At 34.2% G+C, this 24,706-nt stretch overlaps 3 protein-coding genes across 5 annotated transcripts; 2 read left to right on the top strand and 1 right to left on the bottom strand.

Annotated features, from left to right (window-relative positions):
• Positions 1-10,238: 10,238 nt before the first annotated feature.
• On the top strand, positions 10,239-16,215 carry LOC108198594 (protein argonaute 4). 2 transcript variants are annotated; one of them, XR_010286091.1, is made up of 23 exons: positions 10,239-10,595; positions 11,187-11,309; positions 11,405-11,610; positions 11,696-11,851; positions 11,919-12,049; positions 12,165-12,256; positions 12,333-12,430; positions 12,588-12,759; positions 12,871-12,987; positions 13,068-13,175; positions 13,247-13,309; positions 13,396-13,509; positions 13,583-13,745; positions 13,821-13,957; positions 14,041-14,169; positions 14,465-14,595; positions 14,792-14,857; positions 15,035-15,098; positions 15,164-15,275; positions 15,360-15,459; positions 15,585-15,679; positions 15,765-15,796; positions 15,886-15,999. XR_010286091.1 is itself a non-coding variant. In XM_017366343.2 (23 exons), the coding sequence occupies exons 2-23, from the start codon at positions 11,187-11,189 to the stop codon at positions 16,023-16,025; spliced, it is 2,523 nt and encodes an 840-aa protein (XP_017221832.2). In that variant the 5' UTR covers positions 10,239-10,595; the 3' UTR covers positions 16,026-16,215. The 2 variants fall into 2 exon arrangements, 1 of the variants encoding a protein (XP_017221832.2); XM_017366343.2 differs by having other exon boundaries at positions 15,360-15,433; positions 15,886-16,215.
• A 1,258-nt stretch (positions 16,216-17,473) lies between these two features.
• On the bottom strand, positions 17,474-19,483 carry LOC108197461 (large ribosomal subunit protein eL38z/eL38y). The gene is made up of 3 exons (XM_017365093.2): positions 19,342-19,483; positions 18,412-18,595; positions 17,474-17,664 (listed from the first exon to the last, which is right to left on the bottom strand). The coding sequence occupies exons 1-3, from the start codon at positions 19,342-19,344 to the stop codon at positions 17,642-17,644; spliced, it is 210 nt and encodes a 69-aa protein (XP_017220582.1). The 5' UTR covers positions 19,345-19,483; the 3' UTR covers positions 17,474-17,641.
• Positions 19,484-20,845: 1,362 nt separating this feature from the next.
• Positions 20,846-24,319, top strand: LOC108198589 (lysM domain receptor-like kinase 3). Of its 2 annotated transcripts, none has more exons than XM_064083296.1 (10): positions 20,846-21,599; positions 21,921-22,121; positions 22,203-22,342; positions 22,420-22,509; positions 22,607-22,712; positions 22,810-22,961; positions 23,160-23,257; positions 23,338-23,476; positions 23,576-23,674; positions 23,991-24,319. In XM_064083296.1, the coding sequence occupies exons 1-10, from the start codon at positions 20,918-20,920 to the stop codon at positions 24,153-24,155; spliced, it is 1,872 nt and encodes a 623-aa protein (XP_063939366.1). In that variant the 5' UTR covers positions 20,846-20,917; the 3' UTR covers positions 24,156-24,319. The 2 variants fall into 2 exon arrangements, with proteins under 2 accessions (XP_063939366.1, XP_063939367.1); XM_064083297.1 differs by having other exon boundaries at positions 20,847-21,599; positions 21,924-22,121.
• Positions 24,320-24,706: the final 387 nt, after the last annotated feature.

Genomic DNA, 24,706 nt, shown 5'->3' with positions numbered 1-24,706 from the left:
TAATTTAACTAAGGTTCAATTCTTTAATATTAAAATACTAATAAAATAATGTTAAATTTAAGTTATAAAAAATAAATTACGAATTATATAACCGCCCGTGCTTCGCACGGGTTAAAGGCTAGTATATATAATAAGGCAACTAAGGGCAAAAAGTATCAAGAAAATAGCTGTGAAATGTCTGATATACCCTTACTCATCATATAATTACAAGAATACCATCCAAAAATTCATTTAATTCACTAAAATTATTAAATGCTATTGAATGCTCTAATTACACATAAAATAATGACATTAATTGCGCTTATCATTTTACATTAAAATTTCATTTATAAAAGTATCACTAACAAATTTGTGGGTACAAAAAATTAGAAGTAATTAATCGAGCAATTAATTCATGTAAATTTTAATCAAGTAACACAAAAAATATTCATGTGTTTTGATTTTTGACTTTCATGTTGATTCGATCTTAAACATTGTTAATTCTACACACTTTCCGGTTGATCCAGTCTTAAACATTAAAAATTACACGTTGAGTCCGAATAATCTTAAGTATTATCAAAGTATTCGAATCCTCCATACATGAAAATAGGAGCGTGAGATAGTGGCAGTGATACATTGTTCTCTAATCACAATCAAACTATCGAAAATTATATATGCATTACAAGAATTCTTGCAATATCTTAAAACTTAATCGTGATTTGACAACATGAGCTAATATGTCCAAATATGTTTATGATCCGGAATAAATTTTTAAAGTATGGTGATATATTAATATTAGAGTAAACTTCAAAGTTGTGGCTAAAGTTTACACCGATTTTCAAAAAGTTGACCAGAGTTTCAAATTCTCGAAAACGTGGCCAAATTTTGACTTTATTTTTTAGAAATGTGGCTTCCGTTAAATGTCACTAACGGAAGCCTAACGGGAGCCACATTTTTGAAAAGCGGGCCAAAGTTTGGCCACTTTTCTGAAATTTGAAATGGACATAAGGGTAAAAATAAGTTCCAAATTCTCAGAAAAGTGGCTAAACTTTGGCCCGTTTTTCAAAAATGTGGCTCCCGTTAGGCTTCCGTTAGTGACATTTAACGGGAGCCACACTTTTAAAAAGCGAAGCCAAAATTTGGCCATCTTTTTGAGAATTTGGAACTCTGGCCAACTTTTTGAAAACCGGTGCAAACTTTAGCCACAAATCTGAAGTTTGCTCTTAATATTATTATTGCTAAATAGTAAATATTATATTTTCACTTGCTTAAACAAAAGAATCAAACTCAAATATTTTATAGAAAAACAGATAAATAATATGCATGTTCTAAATAAGATAATTACACAAAAATATGATATAAAATACAATATAGATTAGCGGCCCGTGCCTTGCACGGGTTTTTATACTAGTTTGAATATCTGTAATGGTGATTCTGAAAATTATTCGTTTTATGTATTTGTTTACAATATTCGAAGTATCTGCGAGAAGTATTTTTTTTAAAATTATGTAAAATTATTTTATTTGGACCCTTAGTGATATAGGGTATACCGAGTTAACCAGCTGTAGGGGTACTATAGCCATGTCATTGCAGCACCAGTGGCATGACGTTTTCGTGACAGTGTGATTGATCATAGCGTATTCTTTTGTTAGCTTTAAGAGGAGCTTTGACCATTTGATATTTGTTCAGGATACGTGGATGCACCATAGTTTGATTTTATTTGATTTGGCGGTGACGATACATATGTGTATTTATCTGATTTGTTGCATACATTACGGTACCCTATGATGGATGTATCTGTATCTGTTATGATCTCGGTATGAAATATCCTAACCCTTTGTTGATTCAACATCTTTCTCTTTATTATAAAATGATCAAAATATTATTTCTACTTCATGTTTTATTAAATACTACTTCCAATCCATACTGAACATTTGGCTCATTTCGTATTCTTTCTCTGACAGGTATTTAGGGGGATCTGGGACTGTGTGATGAATAGCTATCTTTTACTTTTGTTGGTTAGGACTTGTGGGCTTTTAGCATTACTTAATATTTTAATATTTATTTAGATATTTAGTTTATTTAAATTGATTAGTTTGAACTATCAGGAGGTTTAATTTTATTAAGACATTAATGATTTTAAGTATTATCTCCTCCCATTTATGAATGGGTGTTATATTATGCATGTGTGTGTATGTATGTTTGAGTATGTATATTTGTATGTATCCATAATCACAATATAATAATGATGAGTTATATATAAATATATCTATTTATTATGCAACAGTTAATAGGCTTAAATAAATGAATTGCGTTACATACAAAATTACATGTACATTAATGTAGGGGTTTAGCATTTAATAAGTGATTTACACTAATTTTTTTTATTTATAAAAGTATATATATTTATGATCAAATAAATAATAATGAGTATTAATATGCATATTAATGAGAAAGAATGCCCAATATAGCTCCTCCATAAAAAATAATTCTCAAATTACCTTTTCTGGGAGAGTTGGCCTTAATACCCACTGAACTTGCATAAACAACATGCGTATTCTTGACAGACATACAACTACTTATGCTATATTGTCATATATGAAAGGTAAACCGTAAAGGCAAGCATCCCAGTGCATTTTGTCTTGCATTACTCTTTCTCTCTCTTTAAAGAGAAAGTCGCCTCTTCCCCTTATGATATACTTATATAATGGTGTTTCCCGTCGACACGTTCTATAACTCATACCATATTCATAAAATATATACTTACATATTTTATATTTATATATTCCTCACTTTCTAATATAGCCGGTGTTTCCGGCTCTATCAAAAACCACGATCATTTTAACCTGTTGAAATTGCACCGGTTTATATTTTATGATGAGGTTGGTTTCAATTTTACCCACTCGTTTTAGGTCAAAATCGCAAGTATATCTAACACCGTCGCATCCCACAAATGCGACTCTACATATATGCAAGCAGTATATGCGCATCTAACGTAGTTGGCAAACAAATATGCATTGTATACGCATTTATTATACTCCCTCTGTTTCTTTTTTTCTTTTCTTGTTTGTGATGTCGGTACTGTTCATAACATGAGACAACTTACTTATTTACATCTAATCTATAAATCTAAATATAGTCATGAGTGATCTTGTTAGATTCGTATTCACGAGTACTTTAATACGGTGAAGTTTTTATATTTAATGCTACTACGAAATGAAAGATATTAACGATCAAAAGTGTGTATTGACGAACGTGAAAAGTACAAACACAAAAAGTATTTAGAGACGGAGGGATTATGTGAATTCAGAACATGCATCTACACTCTGCGCAATCAGTCTGTAAAAAGGGCCACAGTTCCTGACAATGGGTATTTTGGTTATTTTCTGTTCGGATGTGGGCATTCAGAGCCTTAACCCTAACAAAATCAAGATACTAAAATAAGAAAGGAAAGTAGATTTTTTTGCCACCCAACTAATTATTTATTTAGAAACCTACCACTGAACTGTAATTTTTTCCTATTTTGTCATTAATGTTAGGTTCAAATTTTTTTATCGCTAAAGTTAGGTTCGGATTTGATTATTAACACTATGTTATTCTTTTTAGCATTATTAAATTATACTGTTAGTCTGCAATATTATGGTGATCTGATATGTGTCTATATCTTTATATGTAATATTACATATGCATGTAGTTTACCTTGGAGGACGAAAGTTGGACACACATTTTGAGACTGCTAAAAAATTTAGTTTCAAAAATTATTTTATTTTATTTTTTCTAAATAAAATTTAACGTTTGAATTTAACAATATGTTATTTTTATACCATTATAAAAACATAGTGGTAGTGTGCAATATTATGTTTGAAGTCATTGATTTCATATTGATAATTTAATGAAATTTTAGAATTCTAATTATAATTCTTCCTGATTTTACCACTCCTTTATGTCCATCTCATTTATTTAAAGTTCTTTACCACTACTTGGCACGTATTTTAGGGTTCTCACTTTTTATAGAATATACTCTCTCTGTTATTTTATTATTTGATATTTTGACTTTTGACACACATGTTTAGGTGAGTTGACCGGATAGTAAAAACTATTATTTTTGATTAATTTTTTTAATGAATTAAAATTTTGATTATATATTTTAATTCACAAAAAGGAAAATTTGAAAAATAATATTTCTAACTACTCCCGTCCTTCAAGATAAACTACTAGGACACATATGGAGTACTGTATATAAAGATATAGACACATATCAGATAACTATTATATTGCAGACTATCACTACATTTTAATAATGCTAAAAAGAATAATATAGTGTTAATAATCAAATCCGAACCTAACGTTAGTGACAAAAAAAATCCGAACCTAACGTTAGTAACAAAATAAAAATCCGAACTTAACATTAGTGACAAAACAGAAAACAATTATAGTTCAGTGGTAGGTTTCTAAATAAATAATAAGTTGGATGGTAAAAAAAATCTACTTTCCCAAATAAGAAAAGTTATTAGTGAAAATAATTAAAAATGCTAAAATAAATACAAAATCACTTGTACACGGAGGACGAATATTATGGGACATTGACAATTTGGCATGCGCAAAGCTGTTAATAGGAAAATAACTAAAAAAACAAACTCGACCGCCACGTCATTAAGCCATTAATTAAGCCCAACAAGGTCAGTTGTCATTAAACATCGAAGATACATATATTGCAAATCATAGGCCAGTCTCAGTTTAATGAATTGATTTGCACCAACCTTAATCTTGTCAAACACAATTACACAAAATACGCAAACCATCCGATCAAACACAAGCACCATTACATTCGATCAAAGACAAAATCTAACTTTTATTACAATGACAAACACAATTATATGGGATCTTTAGTTTCGTACTGGTCAAAGCAAACAACAACAATAAGAACAATTACAACAACAAAATTAATATAAACCCATCGATTGATCCCAGTTTTGTACTCCCTCCGTCCCACCCAATTCTTTACATTGGGTTTGGGCACGGATGTTAAAAAATATGTATAAAGTAGTGGAAAAGAGAAAGAAAAGTGGGTGAAGTGGTGGGACCCATTGGTTTTTAATATATAAAAGGGAGATAGGGGAGTAAAAGTAGTGTGAAAAGTAAGAAAAAGTGAGAAAGTGGTGGGACCCATTACCTATTTTAGGAAAGTTTTGTAATGTAAAGAAATGAGTGGGACGGCTTAAAAAGGAAACTGTAAAGAATCTGCTGGGACGGAGGGAGTAACATCTTATTTGCTTCTCTTTGTCTTACAACAACATTAATTTTTCAAGTTTCTTTTTATTCCTCTGTATTCTTCTAAGTAACCCAAGTATAAAAGCACGACCACGATCGCAAACCGGCGGATCCACCCAACGGAAATACTTGCGACTCCTTCTACTGTTTAGACAGCTAACAAATCTCCGACATGCATTACTCTCCGTCTAAACCGTGCGTTCCACAACCAACATACGACATACACACCATTCCTCCATTAAATACAACGAGGTTACTCAATTCTGAAATTAGGGTTACGATTTTGGGGGGTTTAACCCGTTTATACACACGCTTAATTCGATTATATATACACGCCCAAAATAAAACTAGTCGTTGCAGTAGTGAAATTACAAAAATACCCACATATCGTTAATCCTATCTACGGAAGTATGCGAATTGTAATATTTTTTTAAACTCGATCATGCTATTTGCTAGATATGAAACTTAAGCTAAACAATGACAATGATGTGCATATGTTGGAAACTTCGAGTGCACAGTCTGTGTTTGAAATATTTTTAAGAGAAAAGTGCACTATGTGTACTCGCACTTTACACGTTCCAGCACTTTTAATATTGTACTTTCATATCCTACACCCGAACGACTGCACTTCAGGATTTTCACCAGTTAGTGTACTTCCGTCAAATAAAACTTAACGGCGTTAGATTAATTATTAATTAACAGGGTTGATCAATTAGCAGGATCAGAGTATTTGGTGTATGCTATTGCTGTCTCCACGGAGGATAATAACTCTCCACACCACACCACACAACTATAATCTCATATCTAGTTTCCCCAGAAACTAACTCAAGCATTTCACTGTTTATCTTCTCGATAATAGAGACTACTACAACAATGGCCTCAACTTCCAATCTCCTCTCTAGTTACCCGATCCGTGCAGCTAAATTTTCCGGCACCGGCGCCACTTTATTGTTTTCTACGCCGCCGTCGAGGAATTCAGAAGGAAGCTTCTATTCCGCCACAGTACCAGAAGCTTTTCGAATTAAGTCTCTCGTTGCAGCAGGAGATTGTTGATTACTTGCAGCGGTGTTATAGAGATTGACGAGGCTCAGTTTTCAGATGTTGTATTGAAGTTTAATCCTCCAGTTCTTGCTGAGTTTGTTGCCACTTGGTGTGGTCCTTGCCAATTGATTTCTCCAATTATCAAATGGCGGCTAAGATTCTACCCAAGTCAATCGATTTCATTGAATTAGATGTTTTTCTCAATTGATTGTCAGCCCGCTGTGATAATTATTTGTTAGAGAATATGTAATGTTTTGTCGGTTTAAGGTTTGAAAATTTAATTTACCCTACTAATTACAGACTAATCTAACACCGTCACATTTTATTTGACCGGAGTACACTCATTGCTGAAAATTCTGAAGTGCAGTCGTTCGGGTGCAGGACATGTAAGTACAATACTGAAAGTGCTGGAACGTGTAAAGTGCGAGTACACATAGTGCACTTTTCTCTATTTTTAATTATAAAATGTATGTAGCTTTCAGTCAAAAAAGTTAACCAATATTATTCAATTTTTTAGAGCATATTAGAACGTTATTTTAAAAATTCCATCAACGGATCCCATTTATATATTTTAACCCGATTATGTTGTATGTAATTTTCACATATAAAAATATTTACCGACAATATAAATAAGATAAGTGCAATTTTAATAAAAAGAAAGATTGAATTGACTTGAGCAAAAGTGAAAAGATCAAAATTGAGATTTGACTAATGTAGCACGAAAATATTACTTAAAATAGTCATTACTCGTTTTTTATTAATTTACAACACTATTTGATTACTTTATTCTAAAAAATAAAGTTTTACATTTACATAATTACATTATACTAGCTTATAACCCGTGCAATGCACATGCAGTTATAATATTTGCTATTTTATCGTATATATTTTAACTTAAACTAATATTATTGTGAGAATAAAATTATGATAGAATAATATGATTAAATAAATTTTTTATTTAACAGATGATAAATTCTTATAGTTAATTTCGTCAAATGGCTAATTAAAAGTTAGGTCGAACATATATATTTTACTGAGAATGTTAAAATACGTTTTTATTTCATGTTATAATTTAAGAAGATCTATAAAATCAGATATAAATCAACCAATCAATCTTTTAATATTTCATTATTGATAATATAGTATGGAACATAATAAGTTAAAAAAGACGCGTAAACCACTAATCTAAATGTTTTGGTTTAATAGATGATAAAAAAAATATATTATAATATGTTATAAATTAAGGAGGTTCGTGGGTCGAACACCAACCGGCTCACCATACTCGAGTGACCTACTGACTAACTGAACTTTTCATGTTTCGGATTTAACAGTATAATAGTATATTATAGATGTATAATATTACTTTTAAAGTGATTACATTAATATATTTAAAAATAATTTTAATGTATTTTGGTTGAAAAATATCACAGGTTATTTATTAATAAATATATATAATATTATTATATTTTAACATATGAAGCTCGTGTTAATTGTAGAAGATCCCTTTTTAATTAGAAAATATTAAAAAAGATAATGTGTTTTAGTTAAAAAGGTAATTATTATGTTTCTCGATGTTATTTTAAATGATGGAGTTTTTTTAGTTAGAAAATATAAGAAAGTTAACATATTTTAAATAAAAAGAATAATTGGTATATAGATAGGCTCGTATATGGCTCAAGTAACTACTGACCAAATTTTCAATGTTTCGGCTTTAATAGTCTAATATAGATGTATTTTATTTACTGGAAAATCGATTTTTTAGTTAGGATTCTGAAAAAGATAATGTGTTTTAGTAAAAAAGAGTAGTTGCTATGTTGTTCAATATTATTTTAAAAAATTGAGTGTTTTTAGTTAGAACATATAAAAAAAGATAATAGATTTAGTTAGAAAGATAATTGATTATATAAGTAGGCCCATAACTTGGCCCAAGTACCGACCGACCAAACTTTTATTGTTTCGGCTTAGTATGGTAAACTAATATTATTGTGAGAATAAAATTATGATATATGTAGCCCGTGTTAATTGTAGAATTTCCATTTTTTAGTTAGAATATATAAAAAAAAGAATGTGTTTTAGTTAAAAAAGTAATTACTACGTTTTTCGATGTTATTTTAAATAATGGAGTTTTTTATTTAGAAAATATAAAAAAAGAAACATATTTTAGTTTAAAAGAATAATTGGTATATAGATAGGCCCGTATTTTGGCCCAAGTACGGATTGACCAAAATTTCAATGTTTCGACTTTAATAGTATAGTATAGATAGATGCGTATATATTTTTTTAAGGTTGTGATCTTATATTTGTTTTATATTTTGATTTGTTTATATTTTGTTTGAAGCCCACTAATTTTGTTTGAAACCCGCTAATTATAAAAGTCCATATAAAGGCCCGCGCACCGACCGATCAAATTTTTAATGTTTCGGTTTTAATAGGATAGTATTTTTTAAGGTTTGACTTTAATTTTGGTATAGTCAAATAGGTTTTATATTTGTTATGTTTTGATCGTATATTTGTTTTATGTTTTGATTTGTTTATATTTTGTTTGAAACCCACTAATTTTGTTTGAAACCTGTTATGGCCAGTTTTGGCCATGAGAATATCAAGGTGGGCGCGCCCTCCACGGGGCGATCCCGTGGGGGGCGACCCTGAGTGGCGGGGACAGGAGTGTCATGAATGGTTGTGTCATGTTCGAAACTCGGAAGACAGGTGATGAAGGTCAGGAAGGGCGCGCCCTTCACAGGGTCAGCCCGGAAGGTGCGGCCTTTGTCTGAAAGAAGGTATGGTCTCTGTTACTGGAGAGAGATGATTAGACAGGATAACGAAGGAGAAGGGCGCGCCCTCCATGGTCGCGCCCACAGGTAAATTTGTTATGTGTGAGGATGAGTGAGTCTCAATGACGACCCTTCCGAGGGATACGAAGACCAACCCTTCCGAGGGATATGAAGACTAGTGCCGGGCTCATCTGGTAGTTATCAGGCTCATCTGGTAGTTCCCGGGTTACGTCCGGGCGTGATCTATAATCCTCAATCCTGCTATCTGCCGGGTTGTCCTCGTGCGGGGGCTTGAGGTGATCATGATTGTTGAAGGCCCTCAGGGGTATCATGAAGGCCGATCATATGTCTGGGTCCTGTATTCTAGTGAGTTAGCCCTCATTGGGGGACTGAGACGATCGTGTAACTTGGCTCCTTATTTGTCTTGCCCTTTAGTGAGAACCTTCACTAAGGGGTGAGGACGCGTCACTACACCTCATGGAGTTGGTCACGGCTCTATCGGACGTCTCCTCCATGCTACGAAAGAGTAGCGGTTAGTGTCATCTCTCGTAGTGGAGATGATGCCGTATCCGTGATGTACTTGGACTAGGAGTCTACGGTAGTTGTCTCGAGGCTTAATTCTAACTGGAGTAGAACTCTAAGTGATAAGTCACCGGCTTGATGTTGGTCTTATCCCCAAGAGTCCTAGTCTTGATCAAACTAGGAGTCTTGGTTCAATAGAACTACGTACGGCTTGATCCCCTATATAAAGGGGTACGTAGGCACATCAAGGGAGATATCGAGAGTTGTGAGAACGAGAGCGAAGATATATTCCCTTGATCTCAGCCACCCTCAAACACCTAACACTACCATCCTACGACGGTTTTCCGTCATATCACCACCACGCTACACCGTATTCCGGCAATGAACCTCACGTTTGTTGATTCACCAAATTCCTCTATCAACAAAACCCGCTAATTATAAAAGTCCGTATAAAAGCACGCGTACCGACCGGCCAAACTTTTAATATTTCGGCTTTAATAGTATTGTATAGATTTGTAGAAATAAATATTGATTTTAAACAAAATTTTGGTTTGAACAATGAAGATGCAAGGTTTTGAACATCAGTCACCAAACCATAAAATTATTATTTTTCATGGCACTAAACTGCAATTGACTCTGTATATTGTCTGCACAACAAAGCATTGAATGCTCACTAAACTCTCAGAGCTCGAACACACAGAGACAGAAGCACGTCGATTCCATGGGCAATTTCGCTTTACAATTCCAACTTTTCCTCCAAGCACGTACACCTATACACACACAGAGACACACACACGCACACTTCGTGTCTATATATCCGCATTCCCCTTTCCAAACACCTTACCTCTGCATACACACTTCCTGTCTATATATACCACACTCCACTCCCCATAATCATATTCTCTCTCATTTCATTCCACTCTCACTTTCTCTCTCATTTCATTCCACTCTCACTTTCTCTCTCTAAAGCTAACAGCACTCTCAAATTAGGGTTTTGCGATTTCTTCGGAGGTATTCTCGAAGCTCTTTTAGTGTTGATTACATCTATTACTCGTGTTGAATTACAGTTTGATGCGTTAATTACATATATTACTCGTGTTGAATTACAGTTTGTTGCGTTAATTACATCTATTACTCGTGTTGAATTACAGTTTGTTGCGTTAATTACATCTATTACTCGTGTTGAATTACAGTTTGATGCTTGAACTGATTGTTTGCTTGAGGTATTTTTATGTGAATTAGAGTTGAAAGAGCTGTGCATGTTATATTTTTTACAGTTTGATGCGTTAATTACATCTATTACTCGTGTTGAATTACAGTTTGATGCTTGAACTGATTGTTTGCTTGCGGTATTTTTATGTGAATTAGAGTTGAAAGAGCTGTGTATGTAATATTTTTTACAGTTTGACGCGTTAATTACATCTATTACTCGTGTTGAACTACAGTTTGATGCTTGAACTGATTTTTTGCTTGCGGTATTTTTATGTGAATTAGAGTTGAAAGAGCTGTGTATGTTATATTTTTTATTTTTTTAAAAATCTATTACTCGTGTTGAACTGATTATTTCATTACTGTGTAATGTTTGTGTTTATTTGTGTTAAGATGGAAGCCAAGAAGCCTATAGCTAGGTGTGGCCTAGCATCAAAAGGCAAGAAGATTCAACTTCTTACGAATCACTATAAAGTGAATGTTAAAAATGTCGATGGACATTTTTTTCAGTATACTGTAAGTTTCTTCCTAGTTAATTATTTACCTTGTATTTTTTTTCCTTGCTGTTGCCTGGCTGCGTTTGGCAGAATCTAAGCATAATAATTATGCAGGTTGCCTTTTTCTATGAGGATGGCCGTCCAGTTGAAGGTAAAGGTATTAAAACCCAAGTGCTTGATTGTGTTCATGACACATACAAGGCTGAGGTGGAAGGGAAAGACTTCGCTTATGATGGTGAAAAGAGTCTGTTTACAGTTGGAGCTCTTCCTAAAAACAAGCTTGAGTTCACTGTTGTGCTTAAGGATAACTCATCCAATAGGTATGTTTTTGCTTAAATAATTGCTAGAGTTCACTGTTGTGGTTAAGAAACAAGCTAGAGTTCACTGGATTGTTATTATATGCAGGAACAATCAATCTAAGTCTTACAAGGTTGAGATATCCTTTGCTGCGAAGATTCCTATGCAGGCCATTGCACAAGCTTTACGTGGTCAGGACTCGAAGAACTCTCAGGAGGCCATAAGGGTTCTAAATATCATCGTCAGACAGCATGCAGCTAAACAGTATGTTATTGCTCCTGACTTTTTTAGGGTTTGTCATGTGATTGATATTTAACATTGAGTACTGCAGGGGATGCCGTTTTGAACGCCAGTTGTGCTTTAACGTGAATGAGTTTTCTGATTTGGGGGGTGGCGTCCTTGGTTATCATGGATTTAATTCAAGTTTTCGGACCACACAGGGAGGTTTGTCACTAAATATAGGTATGCTTGCTCAAGTTTGTATTGTAATATATGTTTTTCAAGTAATGTATATTAATGCCGGCATAGCTGATACAACATATAAATTGTTAACTAGATTTGTTTTGTGACTTATCAGACAGCATAATGGTTATTAAGCCTGGACCTGTTGTTGATTTCCTGATAGCCAATCAGAATGCCAAGGATTCATTTTCTCTTGACTGGGCGACGGTAAACTAAACTTCACTACATCATCCAATTCTTCAACTTATTATTTCTAAATTCTCGTTTTCCCTCCATTGTGCAGGCCAATCAAGTGCTGAAAGGTTTAAGGGTGAAGACCAGTTCAACTAACACTGCGTACAAGATTACAGGACTCAGCGATGAAATCTGCAAAAAACTTATGTATGCTTCTAGTACTTTTAATGTACCTATTTGTGGTATTTGTGCCTGGATGCTCTTAGAAATCAACTTCCTTGCCTGTTTAAGTTTTTGTATTTCCATTGCCCAATGTTTTTTTGGTTCAACTCGAAGATTTATGTTTCTTTTAATTGTCCTGTAGGTTTTCGATGAAGCGGAGAGGTGAAAAAGATGAGAATGGGGAACCACTAATGACTGAATTATCTGTTTATGATTATTTTGTAAACATTAGAAATATTCCTCTGTGTTACTCTGGTGATCTTCCCTGCATTATTGTTGGAAACCCCAAGCGTCCAACATATATCCCTCTAGAGGTTATTCTTTGCCGCATTACTAATTAGCAGTTACAGTTCTCAATTATATCTCAGGATCTCTATGTGACAAATGAATTTCTTACTTTATACTTAAATGCAACTGTTTTGTAGCTTTGTTCACTGGTTTCCTTGCAACATTATCCAAAAGCTCTTACCACTCTTCAACCAGGGTCATTGGTGGAGAAATCAAAGCAAAAGCCCCAAGATAGGATGACAACATTGACAAACGTAATTCTTATCTTATCAACCTTTCGAGGAAGAGCATTCTCATTTTTATTTTTTATAAAACTACTTCATGGTGTTTGCAGGGTCCACAAATCAACAATTATGCTGACGAGCCTTTGTTGCGTGCCTGCGGTGTTTCTATTATTAATAAGTTCACTGAAGTAGATGGGCGCATGCTGGCAGCACCTAGGGTACACACTTCTCTCTCACTCCCCCCTATATGTTTTGTAGCTTATGACTTTCTCATTTCTTATAATTACAGATACGGGTCGGACATTTAGAAACCATAGCACCCCACAACGGTCGCTGGAATTTCAGCGAAAAGGTTTGTTTATAGTAAAGTTATTAACGTTTTTATCCATTATACATGTCTGTTGATGATTTTAATTAACTTTTAATGTGTTTGACCAGAAACTCTTGCAGCCTACAACAATTAGTGAATGGGCTGTTGTCAACTTCTCTGCTAAGTGCAACATGCAATCCCTAATAAATGATCTTATAAAATGCGGGGAGTTAAAAGGAATGGTAAGTATTAATTGTTTCTGCCATTTGCACGGCTAATTGTTGAACTTTTTAATTGTTAAAACTTTTTCTACAGAATTTTTTGAGCTCTCCTGTGGTGATCGAGGAAAGTCCACAGCACAGGCGGGATTCTCCTCTTGTTAGAGTTGAAAAGATGTTCAAATTTTTGTTCTCAAAACTTCCATACGCCCCACAATTTTTGCTCTGTGTACTTCCTGAGAGGAAATCACCTCTATATGGTTTGTTTCTAGTCCTCTGTTCAAATTTTTTTCAATACTGTATATTTACTTGACTTTACTAATTTGTTTTGCAAGGTCACTGGAAAAGAAATTGTCAAGTTGTCCATGGAATTTATACACAGTGCATTGGTCCTAAGATTTATACAAGAAAAGGCCTTTCTTATGTAGTTGACCAACGTCTGATGAGTGTCCTTCTAAAGATCAATGCAAAGGTATTATATATTCTGGAATAATCTGATGTTAATAGTTTTTCAGTGGATTTGACATTGATGAATATTTTTTATTGTCTTGGTAGCTTGGTGGGCTGAATTCGAAGTTCGCAATTGGATATGCCCGTAGCATTTCTCAAAAACTAAAAGCTGGCTCACTTATCATTGGGATGACGCTCTGCCGTGGCTCTTCTGATGTTCCATCTATTGCTGCGGTGAATCTTTTTTTTATAATCATTTTTCATCTGCTCTTCTAATTTAAGTGGTTCCAGTGTATTTTTGAAAATCTTATACAAGTAATACATTGAAATTTACGATGCAATAGTTTTTAAAAATTACCATTAATGGATTATGAACGATGTGACATATTTCTCCGACGAAATGCAACATCGGTGTCGGAATTTCAATTCTATTTTGTGTTTTGTCTTGCTTTTCTTTCGTAAAATTTCGCAGGTTGTTAGGTACAAGCACTGGCCATTTTGTCTTATCTTACATTCATAAAATTCTCAGGTTGTTAGTTCCGGAGAGGGGCCACTGAGCGCAAAGTATAGGGCATCAGTTCATACTCAGTCCCCAAAGGTTAAGATGATAGCCTCTCTCTTTACCAGAGTTGCTGACAACAAAGATGATGGAATAATGAGGTTGATCTATATATGACTGTCTTTTATGTTATTATTGTTACATTTGCTAGTTATAAAGTCCTTCATCTCATTTGAAGACCCTTGCAAGGGTAATAATAGTAAGCTAGAATCAGTTTTTGACTTTCAGTATGCAGTCATAATTATCAGTAAGCAGTCGAGGGATAATTTATTAGTGACATCCGCTGTTTATCTGCAGTGAGATTTTGGATGACTATTACATGAGGTCAGGGAGCAGGAGACCCGAACAAATCATTATATTTAGGTACTTTTGACTGAATATGATTGAAGTGTGGGTGTACTTGAAATTTAGAATATGTGTGTTTACCTTCTAACTACTTGCCAAATAAGAGTTTTTGTATTTTTCTATTCCGGGTGCTACTTTTTTTGTGCAATTTATATTCTTTTGCTATGTAGTAATACCCTGTACTATAATCTTTAGGAATGGTGTTAGCGAATCACAGTTCAATCAGGTTCTGAATTTTGAATTGAATCAAATTATTGAGGTATGCTAAATATTGCTTAATTTGTATGTTATGTTTGTTGGAAATCTTCTAATTTATATATGCAGGCGTGCAAGTTCAAGGATGGGAAATGGTGCCCAAAGTTTGTTGTCATAATTGCACAAAAGAGTCGACATACAAAGTTTTTCCAGCCAACATCTGCTGACAATGTCCCCGCTGGTAGAATGTTTAAGATAGTTAATATTTGCATGGTTTTAGTACAAAGGTGTGGTGCACGAGGTGCTAATTTTCTTTTCTTTTCAGGAACTGTTGTTGACAATAAGATCTGTCATCCTCGGAACAATGATTTCTACTTGTGTGCTCAGGCTGGAATGGTTGTGAGTATTTGACTTGTTAGTTAAAGGCATGATATAATTTGGTAGCATGTATCTTACCTGTTGATATATTGGGTAATTAGTTTTGGTCAGTCAATTCTTCATTTCAATTGTCAACAAATTCTCCTAACATTCTTATATTTCATCTCATTAGGGTACTACAAGGCCAACCCATTATCACGTTTTGTTGGATGAAATTGGTTTTTCCCCGGATGAGATGCAGAAATTTGTTCATTTTCTGTGCTACCAGTATGTATTTGTTTCTTATTTGTTAATTTAGCTGACATGTCTATGTAGGAGGTTACTAACATCCCAGTATATCATGTGATTTCAGGTACCAGGGAAGCACAACTGCTACTTCTGTAGGTATGTACATATCCAACCAGTGCTTTCAAATGTTCACATGTGTTGTGCTTTCCACTATAGATTCTGATACAAATCTTTCTTTGTTCCAGTTGCTCCAATTCATTATGCACGCTTGGCAGCCACTCAGACAAGGAAGTTTACAATGTACGATGACACTTCAGAAACGTGTTCAAACCATGGTGGTGGGACCGTTCATGAAAAACTGCGAAATTCCATGTTCTTTGTCTAAGCTTGAAGAGCGTTTACTCAGTGAAATACGTAATGAAGAATATCTCTGTAATATCTAGTCTCAAGTCTAAACTTGCAAGTATTCTGAGCACCTATCCATGTTCAGGTAGGTAGTTGATGACAACTTGAAGCCCATATTTTTTCATTACTATCCTACAATGAAATTTAGTAAAAAAAGAGTTTATACTAAATTTAGTTAGTTGAGTTGATACCAGAAAACAAACAGCAACAAAAACACGAGTTTATAGTAAATTTAGTAAGAAGCAGAAGCTGCCTATATATTACAGAGTTTTTTTCCCCCTAAAAGAAGTATATCTGAAATCGTCTTATATCTTTCTTTTTATTTCTTTATTTTTCCTTCACCTTTTGAATTTGATATTTTTTTGACTTTAAAAAATAAAACAATTTCTATAATAATCATGTCATATTTCTTTTTTTGTTTCTTAATATTTCTTTCACCTATTTTCTATTATCAAATGAATTTTAAACAGTATTACTATACAAACATCTACAACAAAAAATATTTCACGTATTCTCCCGGCCTTCTTATCTATAAATAATTTTATCATTTTATTATCGAATATCATCATGTTTCTCAGATATCACCATTATTTTTGAACTCAAGAGTTATTTCCGATCTTACTAACTATAAATTTGAAGTTATAAATTATTATTACCTAAAATATAAATGATTTTTACCTGAACTCTTTTAATAATATATTTATTCTTATACTTGACTATTAGCTTCTTACTAAATTTAGTAAGAAGTAGTTTATTTGTATATTCTTACCAATGTTCATGTTCCAACTCCCATTAAATAGATTTTGATGAGTATTTCAGTTTCCTAACTAAAACATAAACTCTGTTTCCGAGCCAAAAATACTGGCTCCCATTTAGTAGTAGCTTCAAAGAATGACTGCATGGTTCATACTCATCTTTGATGGTTTGTCCATTTGTGTTTGAATTTTCCATTTCATTACATGTCACCTCTTCCTTTTTTGTGGTGGGAAGTTCAATTCTTTGAGATTATGCTTACGATCTGTGTTTTTTTCTGAAAAATCTCCAATATATTAAAAAATCATCGATTATATTCCAATTAACTAAATATTTCCGATTCACACAAAAAGCTCACGTAAATCGTGTATAAATAAATAAATCCTAAATCAATATATCAACTACTTAGTTTCTGATTCTTTCATGTCTCATATATTAGTCAGACAACAAAAAGCTAGAGGCCATATGCCTGCATACAGTATACAGGATGGCTCTGTGCACAATTCTAAATTTTGGTATATATCAAGCATCATATATTAAAAAACGGAGGCAATATGCCACAACCCCTGTTCTTGCGACCAATAACTCAAAACGGACGATAATGAAGCTTGTCAAACAATATAAACTGAGGGGATCAGATGATACAGAAATGGACAACATTCAAAGATCCAGCCATGCAAAATCCAAGAAGAGCAATTAACGAAAAGATAGTATAAGAGGAGTCTACATTTCCAAATGCTTAAAAAACTTTGTTCAAAACTTATACTAGAGAAATACAAAATCAATTCCATTACAAGCTAAGGTGATAACTAATGCAAAGGGAATGTAGTTGAATCTTCTTACTTAAAGGTCTTGGACACTCAAACCTGCAAAAATAAACAAAACATAAATAAGCATAAGAGGCTTAAAAACAGACCATACATCAATTATCTTAACACCAACAGATTAAGAAACACCAATAATAGAAGAAATTTGAATACTAGACAGATAATATTGTCTTCATCCTTCAACCATATTCTTCATCCAAAGTCTATGAAAATATTACTAGTACTTGACAGAATTGGTGCTTTGTAAGTTCTGTTAAATGAAGGATCAAAAAATGATATAGTCAACCCATTATCTCAAAAGAGAAGTAGTCAAGTAGAAAGCTTCTAGCACTTCTAGAAAGTGGTAAAATCATTTCTAAAGCACAAAATTTTAGTACTTAATGGCGCCATTGTATTCAAAAGGAAACTTAAGCAGGCTTTTTAAGTATAACTCAACAAAAACGAGGCTCTCATTATAAACCAACCAACAAATGAAATGACTTCAATGACGATACATATATCTTAATTCTTGATAAAAGTTATTCAGTTTAGGTTCAATATGAAAGAACACAATATTGCTAATGCAAGTTCATTTTCAAGCATAATCCACTAAACAGCAGGTAGATAATATACTGTTACAACTATATCATTTTTATAAGCTACTTGCATATATCCCACTATACACATGATCTGATCATTCAATTCTATGCTCTATCAACACAATCACCTTATAACAAACTCTATAAGTCGCAACAAGCAAATACAAGTAACCAACCAAAAGAAATGTATTATAAACCGATAACTAACCTGGGGGAAGAGACTGCTTCAACTTCTCGGCCTTCTCAGCATCAAACACACAGAGTGTGTACAAGTAACTTGAGCACCGAACCTTGAACTTGACAACATCCTTGTTCTTCTTAATCTTCACTGAACGAGCATCCTTCCTTCTTGCAGTTAGGAGGAAATCCTTGATCTCGTGAATCTGCTTCGGCTGTTTAAAACACATTTTCCCGACAATCAGAACAAGCAGTATACCACAGCAAGACAGCATTACACATGCCAGCAGAAATTTCAAAATAAGTGAGATTCACTACTAAATGTACTTCACAAGTAATATCAGCCCAATTTATAAACTCAACTTAAAATGCCTGATTATATTTCCAAATATGACCACTAACCGAGAACCAGTCTTCTTTCACTGAGAATCATCACAGACTCAATGATATATAGTAATCCTCATAACTGGCATATAACCGATTGCCACACCATACTTCAATTACATAATCACTTATATACACTGTTCCGTCTCGTCGCATTTCTATGAAGCTTATTTACTATATTTCTCCGACACAAAACCATACAACACAGAACAAGCTAACACACAAAAAGCGAACAATACATTAATCAACCTAACTAAACAATAATATAGCATTAATAACATATGAACTAATCCATAAAATTCATCACACAAAAAAAGAAGTAATACTCGCTGTTTGATTTTATCACAAGCTTAGAATCAAAAAACTATCGATTCATTTCAAAATTAGCTTCCTCGAGCATCACCAAACATGAATTTAAACTACATATACAGCACATCGATTCAGTTTAAAGCATACAAAACGCTAACAGTAAAAAATATATATGATATATGTAATGATATTAATTGTACGGAGAGGATGAGATATATCGAGAGAGAAACGAGAGGGAGAGAGAGATCGAGAGAGAGAGACGGATTACCATTTTGTGTTGCTCTGAAAGGATCGGCTCGTTGGAGCCCTAATAATTTTGCGATGTTCGTATTTATAGGATAGAGATAAACCCTAAATCGAGTTTTAGAACTGAGCCCAGATTTATGAGTTTGGGCAAGGGCCCAATAGCTCAGTATTATCGGTTATGAACTTACTATTGCTAACTCTTTCTTTATTATATCGATAAAAAAACAAATAAAAAAATCTTTCTTTATTAGAACTTTATATTATCAACTTTAAAAATCCAATTATACTTACAATTCTTAAATAATTTGTTAGCATCGGTTCAGTCTCTGCTTTTTTTCTCTATTTATATAAGAGAATTTCACTCATATTTTTGGGCCCCTATATTTTTCTCTATATATACACTACGGAGGAGTAAAGAATTTCACAAATATTTTTCGACCCCTATTCTCTGTCCCAGAGGTCTGTTTATCTAATGGAAAATGCTTGGTGCACATAATTGTGTACAAAAACATGTACATGATGACATGTGGCAGATTTTAATTGGATGACCCCCTGCATTTACACCAACCACCCCAATTAAAATCCACCACATCACTTGCCACATCATTATGTACAAATTTTCTGTACACAATTATGTGCACCTAGCACTACTCTTATCTAATTACATGTCTTGTTCCGTGTCACTTACTGTGGCCTTTCTTTACGTACTCAGTATTCCCGTTTAGAGCACACCATACCATACGTACTCAGCATTCCCGCTTAGAGCAGGTCTGAAGAGGATAAAATGTATGCAGCCCTGCCCCTACCCTTAAAGTCTGAAGAGGATAAAATGTATGCAGCCCTACCCCTACCCTTAAACTGTTTTCGTGAAAACCCCGGCTTAGTGCACGATAAATAAAACAGTGTGTGTGATACAAAGGCACAAAACTTTTAATAATATTTTCAATATCGAAAGTATTAACCTATCAAATATGCTGGCCTGATTCGTTCTGAACATATGCAAGTGTACAAATATATTGAGCTGCAGAATCCAATTTTTTTAATTCTTTTGTCCATATCCAAACATTGAGATTCCTCTGTAAAATTTACGAAACATGAATCTTCTTTGAATAATCAAAACCTTTTTATGCGATCGAAACAACAATGCAAATGCATCACAGACTTGCCTGCAGAGCATCTCCTTATTTCTTCAACAAAACACACCATGATACAGCTTATATCATGCAGTCTTAGAACAAAATGCACAGCTATCTGCATATTAATATCATGTTATGCAAGATTCTGCAGACACAGCTCCATCTGCTGCTTGCATCTTCGATTTTTTAATGAAATAATTTTACTTGTAAACATCGACTATCGACAGGTCCACAATATATAATCAATCCTGGCGAATATAATGTGTAAATGATAATGCTAGCGAACTTTAGTATTCTTCAATTTCGTCGTTGATAACAAACTTCAGATGTGACTGTCTAATTTTTATATCAGAGATGAATTATATAACAAGTATCTGATTCAACTTAATTAACAAGCATGTGTGACAAAATCGGCATTGTATTTTTCAACACATTTTATTTCTTTTAGTGTCCATCTTTCACATGAGAAACTTCATGGCTTCTTGGAATCTCCTTGCTCTTCTGTTCTTTCTCCCTTTACCGCAGATTCTGTGCATCAGGTTTGCAGTTTCTGCTGATCAGTTGCCTGCCATAAACGCGTTCAACTGCTCGTTAGACCAAAGCAAGACGTGCAATTCCTTGCTCTACCAGAGCAATGGTCTTCAGCCGGAAGAAATTGCAGGCTATTACCAGGTTAATGCATCGGATATCAAGAACGTTACAAATGGTAACAAACTAAGTTATCTAGTCCAAGTACCTTGTTCTTGCAAAAATGTCAATGGGACTATTGGGTATTTTTATGACACGGTCTATAAGGTGAAGGCCGGAGACTCATTTGTGAACGTGTCGGCTTGGTACTATAGTGGCCAAGCCTGGCCGGTTGGAGGAGAAGAACGGACTTATATTCCAGACACGGAAGTTCCTGTCCATCTTCTTTGTGGCTGTGTACAAAGTGAAGATCAAGTTGTTGTGACTTATACAGTCCAGCAGCAGGATACACTGTCAAAAATCGGGGATGATTTATCTGCTGAAGTGAGCAAGATTCAGGACCTAAACACAAATTTGGCTCAAAATTCAACATATATTCAAGCAGATTGGGTGCTGTTTGTTCCCATGGAGATAAATGGACTTCCTGTACCGCGGGATGTTGACAGGATGTTTCAGGGTGAGTCTTAAATTTTTTTTCTAATTTATACTATTCTTATGAACAATGTTTCTGCACAAAGTACTTGCTTTCTCATCATTGTATCGACGTTTTAAGTTTCTATTCTCTCCATTACCTTCGACGCTGTCTAAGTGCATCTTAACTTCAGTTACACGAACCAGCAACCTGTAACACTTCTCTAAACTCAGTTTTTAGAAAATTAACTTTAATTGAAAAAGGCTATGGAATAAGACAATAAGATACATAAAAATCTTCAAACTGTACTAGATGATAATGTTGGGTAAAGTTAAGTATTTTAACTTTGTTTTTAACGCTCATTAGCAGGACGTAGTCACAAGTGGGTGATAATAGTTGGAGTATTAGCAGCAGCGTCTCTGTTATCAATATGCACATTGGCCATTATCCTTGTCAGGCGTCAGAGATCCCGGAAATACAATGAGGAGGACCTAAAAGCTCATGTATCAAAAACAATGAGCGCCCATAAATCATTCTCCTTGCAGAACAAATTCCTGCAAAGAGAAGGTCTGGACTACATAATTAGAGTTCCTCACTTATAGACAATTAGTATTATTAACTCACTTTAAGATGATCCTACATGTGCAGATATCACGGGTTTTGAGTCAGAAAGACCAGTAGTATATAGCATTGAGGAGATTGCAGAGGCAACAATGGACTTTGATGAAACTAGGAAAATTGGAGAGGGCGGATATGGGAGTGTGTATTTTGGGGTACTAGGAGAAAAGGTAAGAAGATCTCCTTTCTTGAATGTGGCTTTAGGTCCATTATATCTTAAACTTCAGTATCTCTGATTGCTCTTCAGGAGGTTGCGGTAAAGAAGATGAGATCAAACAAGACCAAGGAGTTTTTAGCAGAGCTCAAGGTCTTATGCAAGATACACCACATAAATGTGGTATGTGATCACTAATAAACTTCCGTTTTACTAAATGGTTCTTTCGGTTTTGTTTGTCTCCATATGGATAGTTAGACTAATCAAGCTTCCGGTATAGGTGGAGCTCTTGGGGTATGCCAGTGCAGAAGACTACCTCTATCTAGTATACGAATATGTTTCTAACGGATCTCTTGGTGATCATCTTCATGATCCTTTATTAAAAGGTATTCAGATTAACTATTCACAATGCATCTAAATTTATGCATGTTACTTAAAACATTTAGAAGACAATAAAGCCGAGAACATTAAACCATTGACCAGGTCACCAGCCTCTCTCTTGGACTGCAAGAACACAGATTGCGCTGAATACAGCAAAGGGTATTGAGTATATTCATGATCACACAAAATCCCGGTATGTGCACCGTGACATAAAGACAACTAACATCCTACTTGATGAAAGGCTTAGAGCAAAGGTACCTGCAGCATAAGTCAACTGGTTTTCATGATCAATAAATGTTTCAGACGTAACAAAATTTTGCTTATAAGTGCTGATTCTGTAAACTAAAGTATTAAAAGAAAGACCGGCATTCAATTTCAGTATCTTGTTTTACATCTTAATATTACTGAGTAAACCTTAGCTTTAGCAAGTGCCTTCAAATTGATTTCCATAGGTTGCAGACTTTGGATTGGCAAAACTTGTCGGAAGAACCAATGAAGATGATTTTGTGGCAACTCGCCTGGTTGGAACCCCCGGATACCTACCTCCAGAGTATGCATTTACCAATGTCATTTCAAATTGAACTTAACGCACTAGTGCATCTGTAGGGGACTAATTGCCATCATGAACAGGTGTGTGAAGGAGCTGCAGGTGACCACTAAAACCGATGTTTTTGCATTTGGAGTAGTCTTGGCAGAGCTTATAACTGGTCAGCGTGCACTCATTCGTGACAACCGAGAACCTAACAAGATGAAATCACTCATCACAGTAGTAAGTCAGCTATATCTTTATGGTAAAGAAATTTGAGTAAAAGTAGCTATTGTTGAGCCTCTGAAAAAAAAAGATCATAACTTTTAACTTCATGTCCAGATTAATAAAATCTTCCAAGATGAAGATCCCGTAAAAGTATTACAATCTGTCATTGATGGCAATCTCAAAGGAAGCTATCCTACAGAAGACGTGTACAGGGTTAGTCTTCCTAAAATTTATACCATTGTTTTCCAAATATATTAGCACCAAGGTCTAAGATAGTAGTTAATGTTAAGACATTGCATAAGGGAAACAAGAAGTTGTAACGGTATGGACAGGGGCGGATCTAGTAATAGCACCTGCGGGCACGTGTCCTCTCTAATTATTGTTTTTGACATTTTTTCATTATTCCAAATTTTATAAAATTGTAGAAGTGCCTCCAGAAATTTTGAAAATATATAGATATTTTCCAAAAATTTGCTTGGTGCCCCGGAGGCTGACATGTTTAACTATCTGCAACGACGATACTCTACAGATGGCAGAAATAGCTGACTGGTGTCTTAGTGAAGATCCAATCAGCAGACCAGAGATGCGTGAAATCGTCGTGGCACTGTCTCAGACCATGATTTCTTCTGTGGAATGGGAAGCCTCACTGGGAGGAAACAGTCAGGTTTTTAGCGGAGTTTTCAGTGGGCGATAACAAGTTTAGGTAGCATGTGATTGCAGTTTCCAAAAGAGCCTCTTGTAAGCACAACAACAGTGACAACTTTGTTTATTTTTAGTAAGAACAGAGGATGGATATCGAATTATGTATACATTGCTGCACTTTGATAATTATTAAAATAATAAAAATAGCTTGCTGTAGACATTTTTCAATTTCTAGTTGGAGGATCAGAAAGTTTGGTTAACTCGATTTGCATTTTTAGTTTATATATAAAATCACAAGAATTTGCAGCTGCTGAGATCAGTGTGAGAAAAACTTGCATGCTACATATAACTTGCTGGTTCATAACTTAGCAGCACCGTCAAATTAGTAGTTCATTTCAAATCACTAATTTGGTTACAATTTTTTTTTTGTCAGTAATTTGGTTACAAATTTGAAAGTTAAATCATATCTCAATGTTAAATATAATGGCTAAATTAATATAAACTTTTAAAATTAATGATCAAATCAGTGTTATAAAAAACACCAGGAGGAGGACCTTTCCGTGATTAATAGACTAATATTACAAGTTTAAATATTTATTTATA

The sequence above is a fragment of the Daucus carota genome, chromosome 8 (genome assembly GCF_001625215.2).
Source record: "Daucus carota subsp. sativus chromosome 8, DH1 v3.0, whole genome shotgun sequence".
In the NCBI taxonomy this organism is placed as follows: domain Eukaryota; kingdom Viridiplantae; phylum Streptophyta; class Magnoliopsida; order Apiales; family Apiaceae; genus Daucus; species Daucus carota.
The sequence above is the reverse complement of the archived record's forward strand: the minus strand, read 5'-3'. Positions and strand labels throughout refer to the sequence as shown.